Below are 9,604 nucleotides of genomic sequence, written 5' to 3'. Positions count from 1 at the left end.
CTCCCTCCCTCCCTCTCTCCCTCCCTCCCTCCCTCCCTCCCTCCTTCTCTGTCATTCCCCTACCCGCCCCTCTCTTTTGTTCTCCTGAATCAGGGTCTCAGTATGTAGCCCAGGCTGGCCTTGAACCTGCTAAGTAGATCAAGGTAGCTTCAAACTCTCGATCTTCCTGTCTCAGCCTCCTGTATGTTGGGATTACATGCATGCACCATCACGCCAGGATACAAACTAGCTTTTTAGTGGCAACTGCCTCCTGATCTTATGTTAACCCCAGCATATTTAACAAAACCTAATCAAACATCTAGTTGACTGAGATTAGTTTAGTATCCACCAGTGATGCCAGTGAGAGGGCTTAGTAGGCAAAGGTGCTTGCTGCCAAGTCTGACAACCTGAGTTCAATTCCCAGCACCCACATGATGGAGAGAAATGACTCGCACAAGATGTCCTCTGACCTCTACACACATGCCATGGTGATCCATCCCATGGCCAAATAAATACATAAATACAATTATTAACATTATTTTTTAAATCCATCAGTGGAGGATTCGATTTATAAAAATCACCCCCAACCCCCACACACATCCATGTACATGTAAGGAAAGGAAACAAAACATGGATTCGTCTACATTCACCTGGGGAATGGTTAGGTGTTGGGGACCCCTGCTGTTTAGGGTAGCAGTCTCCCCATGTCCAGATAGCCACAAGCTGGCTCGGCGCGAATGGGGGACTCCCCTTCTCAGCGGGGCGCCTTCTGCTCTCCTCCCTGACTTACTTTTGAAATGCCGGTCACAAGATACATGCCATCCGGCACAGGAGCAGGTTTTAATCAGGCGTTGTCTGATAGCCTGATAGAAGCCCACCGCCCTATGTAAATGAAGCATTCCAGGAGTACCTATCAGCTAAGGTTTTTACTACCACCCCCATAATATAAAATATCCTGGTTTCCCCTCAATAAGGGAGCTGGATCACTAAGGCTTGGAGCCGAGCTAAGTCACTGAATAAAGGGGCTGTACCACTGATTGAGCTGAGTTCTGTGTCTTACTGCCTACGATCCAGCCTTCCTGGAGAGAGCTGTCTCTTCGTAAACCGACTCACGGAAATCCAGCTTTCGCCATCCTGCACCTCTCCTCGTGACCCGGCAGCTGACGGGTCCCGAACTTAGAGAGAGAGTGCACGTGTGAAATTGGGGCAGAACTCGACCGGGCCAGCCCCAGTAGCAGAGACCCACAGAGACGCGGAGAAGCAAGGACCCGCCAGCAACGTGGAGCAGACAAGCCGAGGGACCCACCGCTTCCCAGGTGCGCGCAGGAGACCGGCACCAGGCTAGCAGCTGGTGCCCCGAGATCCCCGCACGCCCACAGTTAGGTGTAAATGACCAGTAAAAAGACAATAGTTTCTGAGTGACCTGCCCACCTCAGGCTCTGGTCTTCAGCATTAACACCTCCCACTGTAGGTGGTATCTCTAGAAAGGCTACCAATAGGGCTGACTCCTCTGTAGCAGAATTCTGGGTACTTTCACTTGATTTAAAAAAAAAAAGTGTGTGTGTGTGTGTGTGTGTGTGTGTGTGTGTGTATGTGTGTGGTGTATATGTATTTATCTGCATGTGTGTGGGCACATGTGTGAGGGATGCTTGCTGCATGGAGCATGCATGGAGGCCTGAAGATGATATTGACCATCTCCTTGGTCACACTTCACTTGAGGCAGTCTCTCACTGGACCCTGAGCTCACTGATTCTGTTATCCTGGCTACCCTGGGGATTCCTGTCTCTGCCTCCTGAGTCAGGCTAGGATTATAGGTGGCTGCCACGCCTGCCCAGCTTTTATGTGGGTTCTGGTGATCTGAACTTATTCTCAAGCTTGCACAGCAAGTGCTTTATCCACTGAGCCACCTCCCCAGCCCTTCCATTGATGTTTTAAATTGTCTTGCAATAGTATTTGAAATTTTCACTGTATTCACTGTATTGGTTTGTCCATTGATGTTTTAAATTGTCTTGCAATAGTATTTGAAATTTTCACTGTATGAGCACAGTGGTCATTCAATTAACAAACAAGAAATTTCCTGAACAAACCAATATCGTTCTGTCCCTCAGCTTTCTTCTCATGCAGACGGTGTCACAAAATATAAGAAATTGACCAAAGAGGGGGAATGATAACAGTCCACCTCCCTGTCTGCCACCCCTCAGCTACAGTGTCTCAAGGGCAGGGCCTTGTATGCTGAGCACACCTGAGCCCCAGCATGCAACCCAGGACCCAGAACAGAGTGGGAACTAGAGAAAGGGAAGGTCAGAACAGGAGGAGTGAGTTCAGAGGGGGACAAAGTTGCTCTGTGCCACCTTACCTTGGTGATCAGGTCCGAGTGCCTGATGATGGCGCGGATGAAGAACCTGTGGTCCGTCACCTCCAGCCCTTCCCTCACCTTGGCAGCGCCCAGGTAAAGGTGCATCTTGTGGTTGGCACAGGGCACAGCAGTCAGGTCAAAGTTGCGCATCCTGCTCAGCTCCAGCTGGAAGGCCAGGGCGGGCTCCAAATGGCGGTAAATCCTGTCTTCGGCAAACTGTAGGCCAGCCAGAGAGAGGACAAACAGTTTGACATTACGACTGCATGCCTACAGGGTCCAGGCTCATGCTGCCAACCCCTGATCCTCAGAAATGAGCCATTCATTGAGTCACCTCATTATGAGTAACCTCTGGGGCTCGAGATTTGGAGGTCACAAACTCTGCATGAAGCAGGCACCTCTTAGATCCTCCGTGCACCCTGCTTGTCCCTGGCACCCACCAGAGCACCAGGCTGTTCTCTGCCACAACATATTTCAAGCCATCTTGAAACCCTGACTTCTTTATGGAAATCAGTCCCCCAAAGGAAGAAACTGACAGTTTTAGAAACTGAACTAGAGAGAAAATGAAGGGTCCCCCCCCCACACAAAAAAAAAGGAGGGCGGCTGAGTAGGTCAAACTTCAGATCAATCAAAATGCAAAATGCTGAACTTTGGTGGGGTTTTTAATCTGTGCTGGGAATGAACCCACCTACTCTAGAATAGGGATCAGTGAAGGCCTGGATGTTAAATGTTTTTGGGTGATGAACCACACAGCCTCAGTGACAGCCATGGCACAGTATCTAATTAAATAAGAGTGACTGTATTCCAATAAAACTTTATTTATAAAACAAGCTGCCAGAAACTGTCCTACTGGGTGTACCAGCAGCTGTGAGTGAGAGCCCTGTGGTAACATGAGGGTCTGGGCTCCCTGCATGAAACATGAGGTTCCTGTTGGAGCGCAATTACAGGAAAAGCTGGGGTCCACAGCTCAGGTACTGTGCTCTGGGAAATGAGCATGCCTGGAGGGCTGGGGTGCGAAGAGCAGGGGTGGGGAGTGGGGGGTGTCATTACTTCCAGTCATACCTCATCCCGTGCTCTGAACGTGAAGAACTTGGGGAATTCTTTCTGTAAAAAGAAATCAATTAAAGACACAATTAAGTGAGGGAAGACTCACTGAAACCTTCACTGCATATTTTGGGATTATTAACAATGACTCAGTGGGGGGCTGGAGAGATGGCTCAGCAGTTAAGAACACTGGTTGTTCTTGAAGAAGACCCGAGTTCGAACCCCACCACCCATATGGCAGCTAACAACTGTCCGTAACCCCAGTCCCAGGGGATCCGACAGCCCCTTCTGATCTCCGCTGGCATTGCACGACACCAGTGCACTTACCTACATGCAGGCAATACATACATACATGTAAAATAAAAACAATAAATAAAATTTTTTAAAAATGACTCAGTGGGCTTCCAGAAAGAATCATATGGAAAGTTTTCTCTTTTACTCACAATTCATTACTCCTATCTCAGCCTTGAGAATAACCATTAAATACCTGGCCTGAGGCTTAGAGAATGGAAAAGACACATATGGATGAACTGAAAACTGACCTCTTGGGCAATCAGGAATGTGATTCTTCGGAGTCCGTAATCCACAAGGATATGTTTCTGCGTTAAAAACCAAAGACATGGTAGACTATATTTGGTCATAAAAAGATCCAGAGTCCTGATAGTTTTGCCACGTAGGTGAACCCTGCAAGGATGCTAAATGGAAGATGCCAGACAAAGCCAGTTTCCTTAGAACAGGAAACACTCAGAATTAGCAAGTCTGTGGAGGCTAGGGAGATGGCTTTGGGGACAGGGAGTCACTGTTAAAGGGTACAGAAGTTTTCAGGGGGTAATGTTCTAAAACTGACAGTGGTGTGAAGGCCATGCAGTTTTGTGAAATACTTATTCTAATATATATTCTAATAGTATAGTATATCTAATAATATATATTCTAATATTAAATTTAAGTGAAAACTTTTTTAAGTGAAAACTTTTTAGTGCTACATTGTACTCTTGTGATTTCTCCTTGATAGTGGTAGAGTTTGAACCTACGGCCATAAATATGTGAGGCATGCACTCTACCACTGAGTACAGCCCAAATTATACACTTTAAATGGCTGCACTGTACACTGTGTGAACTGTATCTTAATCAGAATACTGTGTACCCTGGAAATTATATAAAATGCACTAGAGAATTATACTGAAATAGAGCTGGGGGCGGGGCATAACCGAGTAAAATGCCCAACACAGAGCGAAGACTGACTCTGTTTACATAAAATCCAAGGACAAATCAAATCAATCTGTGTTGGTAGAAATCAGGACCCAGCCCCACTATCTTCTGGGGAATCAGGGGTGTCCATTTCTGATCTGAATGCTGATCACACCGGCTAAAAATCCATCAAGCTAAAATCCATGCATGGTTCACATTTTCCTCTTAGACTTTAATTAAAAAATTGCATGAAAACCACAGATCTGTTCTCAGTTCCCTAAATGAAGCAAATTCAGCCTTTGGAGCTGAATCTACAGACAGGAAAATGGGGTTTTTAAAAATTACACTTATTAATTTATCTGGATGTGTGTACACACACATCTGTGCTGTAGTTTACACATGGAGGTCAGAGAACAACTTGTGGGCTCTCCTTCTACCATGTGGGTCCTGGGAATTGAACATCATGCTTGGCACCAAACACCTTTACTCATGGAGCCATCTCGGTGGCCCTAAAAACTGGGCTATTTCTTCTCAACATAGTAATGAAAATCACTGGGGGAAATGAAGAGTCTTTGTTTCTTTCACAAAGAAAGCTGAGCATGGTGGCATATGCACTCAGAAGGCAGAGGCAGGAGAATTACCATGAGTTCAAGGCCAGCCTGGGTTACATAGTAAGTTCTAAGCTAGCCAGAACTACAATGTGAGATTTTTAAAAAAGAAAACACCAGCAAAACAAGAGCAAAAAAAATTTTTAAAGGCAAACACACACATATCTAAGAACACAGGAACATTTGAGTGCACATGGGCTGGAGTGGCAACAGTAAGATGAAGACATTAGCAGGAGGCCAGCCAGATCCCTGTTCTCAGCAAGGTTGCCAGGTGCACATGACAGTGTGCTGTGGACGTGTCCATGAGTTGCATGTGCACAAATGTGTGCTGACATGCTTAATGCAAAAATATCTCAATAATACAGATAAACATAGACTTTTCCCCCACTAGGCCAGCCAGAGAGAGGACAGAGAGTCTTACATTGTGACTGCGTGCCTGGATAGCCCAGGCTCCAGGCTGCCAACCCTGCTGCTCAGAAATGAACCATTCACTGAGTCACCTCATTATGAGCACCTTCCTCTAGCTCTCCTCTCTTCCATGTATCATGCATGTCATAAACTAGATGCATGCATGTAATCTCTCTATCACGGCCATCCCCCTGGAGTGGTATTTAGAGACTGTTCCTCTCCACAGCTATGTGGCACCCACGACATACTGTAAGAGTCCCTCTCTGCCCATCCTTTCAGGAGGCAATTTTCACACCCCTTCCTGCCTCCCTCCTTAGGTAAGAACCCCCAAAATCGTAAGCTTCATTTGATGTGGTCAAGGGGCAGGCAAAGTAACCCCCAGCTTGGACATCCCTTCATGCAGTGGGGCACCAGCTGAAAACCCAGGAACAATGTCACCTGGGTCAGGAAGCTGATATCTTCACAGCACCTGCCTGGGAGTAAAGACTGTGGGTTTTGTTTTAAAACCTACTTTCAGGGTGCTGGAAGAGATGGCGCAGCAGTTAAGAGCTCTTACTGCTCTTGCAGAGAATCCTGGTTCAGTTTCCAACACCCACATCAGGTGGTTTACAACTACCTGTAACTCCAGTTCCAAGGGATCCAATGCCCTCTTCTGGCCTCCCTGAGCACCTGAATGCTTGTAGATACATATAGACAAACACACATACAATAAATAAATAAATGATAGATAGATATAGCTAGATAGCTAGATCTTTAAAATAAAACAAAAAACCTATTCTTTGGAACCGGAGAGATGGCTCAGCAGATAAAAGCACTTGCAACAAAACCTGATAACTTAAGTTTGATCCCCAAAGCCCACAAAGTAGAAAGATAAAACTGACCCATACAAGTTGTCCTCTGACCTCCACAGGCACACAAGCATGCACAGGCACACACACACACACACACACACACACACACACACACACAAATAAGTAAGTATAAAAATAAAGTAAAACCTACTTTCAGACGTTGTCTACACCTGAAATACTTTCTACAGTGAATGACCTTACATAGTTGACATAGTTAAGGGCTAAATCTATTCGCAAAAACAATGCCCCTGAGTTTCCAAGCTAACCCAACTCAGCACCGCCTGGCATCTCTTGCCTTTGAAGCACAAAGAAGGGTCCTCTATAAGACATAAGTCAGATAGGGGCAAGAGGTCCCTCCTACCAAAACAATAGAGATAAGAACATACTTGTTCAGATAGACAGATGGAAAAGCAGCAACTAAAATTCCCTAGTGGTCATGAGGTTAGGCCAAATCATCATGGCTGAGAACTAATATCCAGACATGGCTGGCATATTTGAACCAAGAACCTCAGTATCCCATTTCACAGATGGAGAAACCAAGGCTTAGAGAGAACAAGTGGCCCAAGGTCACACAGGTAAGGAGATCACACCTGCTGGGCGGTGCCCTGGTGCTGTTTCTACTTCCTACACTCACCACAGTGCTCCACAGTGGTCTGTAGCTGAATCCCTTAAAACTCTCACAACAGCTGGTCCTGCCACGGGTGTGGGACATCTTTAGGGAATGGCCACTGCACACTTGTGAAAGAGACCTATAGTTATTTACACACAAGTGGCCATTTTAAAAAGTCAGGTTTCCATTCCAACAAAAGACATTCCTGGGGCTGGAGAGATGGCACAGTGGTTGGGAGCACTGGCTGCTCTTACAGAGGACCCGGGTTCAATTCCCAGCTCCCACATGGCGACTACAAACCGTCCTTAACTCCAGGTCCAGGGGAATCAGACACCCTCTTCTGACCTCTGCAACACTGCACAACACGGGTGCACTCACATACATGTAGGCAATACACTCATACACATAAAATAAAAATAACAAACTATTAAAAGAAAAGAGACATTCCTCCAAAATATTAAGTACATCCTCTGCACGTCTGAAAAAGGTAAGTGGTATATAAGCTTGGTCATTTAATCACTGAATCATCCTGCTAGAGAGGTGCTGTCCCTGGGTCACTGTGGAAGAAGCTGAGGATCTGCACATACAGCCATCTCTATATAAGGGCTGGCAGAGTTAGGGTGGGACACCAGGTCTGTGCCTCCGAAGGCCCCAATGGGTCTTTCTCCTCACCCCACTCAGGTGTACAGCACCCTCACCAAGCCCAGGCTCCTCCTGCGGGGACCTGTCCACCTCCACCATCTGTGCCATGGTTACCATGGAGACTGGCTCTGAAGATGAGTTCCATGATACAAAAGCTTTTGAGAGGTTGGGGGTCTCTACGAGAGGTCACTGGGTCTTGGGGGCATCATGAACAGGTCACTTCCATGAGAGAGGGTTGTTACAAGAGCAAGTCTAGTCCTTCCTTCTCTTGTATGCACTCCCTCGATGTGAGGCCATCTACATGCTGTGATATAGCAGAGGCTGTAGTTGCCAGATGAAACCTCCAGAACTGTGAGCTAAATAAACCTTTCTACCTCATTCCCAGCCTCAGGTATTTTGTGACAGCAATACAAAACAGATCAAGACAGCCTGTTCCTCCAACACGAGAGGCACAGCTGGAGTACCTTAGACTGTATGAAGGTCCGGAAAATCGGCACCAGTGCCTCATCCTCCAGGTGGTCCACACACTGAATGGCCACATTCAGGATGTGGATGGGCTCTTCTCGGAGGTTCTATGACAGAAAAACCAGAGCTTGGGCAAAAGGGCAGAAGCCACAGCCCGCCCCCATAATCCTGCTCCCTGCAACCCTACAGATTGCTCCCTGGGCCCAGACACTTACCTTGCTATCATCCTCAGAGTACAGGGAGGTGCGGGCCTTGCTGAAGAGGGGTGTGTCTGTGGGAATGTTGGCAAAGCAGGAGATAACTTCATCAAAGTTCCTGGAGGCGTGGGGCAAAGGAAGGCTGAGTCACTGATTTCTCAAGAGGACGTTGGTTAGTCCCCCTACGTAACAGTATGCCAGAACACCAGACTCCCATCTAGCCATAACCCTTAGGACCACTGACCAACAATAAGCCCCCAAGGAATCTATTATTCTTAACTTCTGTGTCTTATGTCTGGGTCTCCCCAAGTCCATGTGTCATGAATGGGTGGGATCAAAAAAAGCCATGCAGCCCCCACACCACACCTGGTGAATTCCTCAAATCTCCTGAAGGCTACCATGGCCCCCATCCGCTGGCACAGTGGGGAGAAACCACTGTCCATGAAGAGCTCTGTGCTGCGCCTCAGCAGGTCAGGGTTAATGATGCTGATGGGTACTGCCATCCTGCAGGGTGACAAAGAGAGGTTTGAGGCAGTTGCCAGCAGAATAAGACCTTTTCCTGTGTAGGATTCTTTAGGAAACCCGACCAGGATTACAGTTTTCCCAGTGTGGGGTCTAAAACAGGACCATAAGAGGAGACCAAGATCAGGGCCAGGTGCTGAGGGGCACTGATTCCTCAGGACCTGGTGCAGTATATAGGAACCCAGGAAGCAGATGACTGAATGAGTGGTGCATCCATGAGCAAGTTCAGTTCCCACAGTCCCGAGGTAAATCCAGAATGGTGAACACAGTCACACAGAGAATGCATGCCCCCAGTCTCAGTTTCCCCTGGAGAGCCCAAACTCAAGGCAGCTAAGGAGGGGACAGACTTGTGATCGCTCCAAGCCTCCATTCCCCCTTCATTCTTCCCTTCCATAAAACTCTCTTAGGACAAAATTAGCAGCTATTAGAGTTTAGATAGCTACTGCTCCCAAGAGTCAATCCAGTCAGGTCACAGGAGGATTCTGGAATAAAGTACAGAATGGGTGAGCTCACAATGTGCAAAAAAGAAAGAGCACAGAGGCCTGAGCTGCTCTTTGTGGGAAGGGGACTGCTTGCAGGGTCAGCCCCTGGCTGTGTCTGAGAACTTGTACTTGGGGAAGGTTTTCCTTTCCTGAATGATAAGGCTTGCTGGGCCTACACTGCTGCAACCAGCAGTATGGTTTAAGCCAAGATACGGTTTAGGCCAAGGACCTAAGGACCTGCTCTCTCCTGGGAAC

The 9,604-nt window shown here is 47.3% G+C and overlaps 1 protein-coding gene across 4 annotated transcripts in view; it reads right to left on the bottom strand.

The window, feature by feature from the left end:
- Positions 1–9,604, bottom strand: part of Acacb (acetyl-CoA carboxylase beta) — a 140,738-nt gene that overhangs the window by 37,262 nt on the left and 93,872 nt on the right. For all 4 annotated transcript variants that reach the window (XM_008848966.3, XM_029554017.1, XM_029554016.1 and 1 more), the window contains 6 exons: positions 8,712–8,849; positions 8,364–8,463; positions 8,148–8,255; positions 3,919–3,975; positions 3,395–3,436; positions 2,336–2,551 (listed from right to left, as the gene is read on the bottom strand). In XM_008848966.3, coding sequence (XP_008847188.1) covers positions 2,336–2,551; positions 3,395–3,436; positions 3,919–3,975; positions 8,148–8,255; positions 8,364–8,463; positions 8,712–8,849 — 661 coding nt within the window. The remainder of the gene's footprint in view (positions 1–2,335; positions 2,552–3,394; positions 3,437–3,918; positions 3,976–8,147; positions 8,256–8,363; positions 8,464–8,711; positions 8,850–9,604) is intronic.

The sequence above is a fragment of the Nannospalax galili genome, unplaced genomic scaffold (genome assembly GCF_000622305.1).
Source record: "Nannospalax galili isolate Female #2095 unplaced genomic scaffold, S.galili_v1.0 scaffold103, whole genome shotgun sequence".
NCBI lineage: Eukaryota > Metazoa > Chordata > Mammalia > Rodentia > Spalacidae > Nannospalax > Nannospalax galili.
The sequence above is the reverse complement of the archived record's forward strand: the minus strand, read 5'-3'. Positions and strand labels throughout refer to the sequence as shown.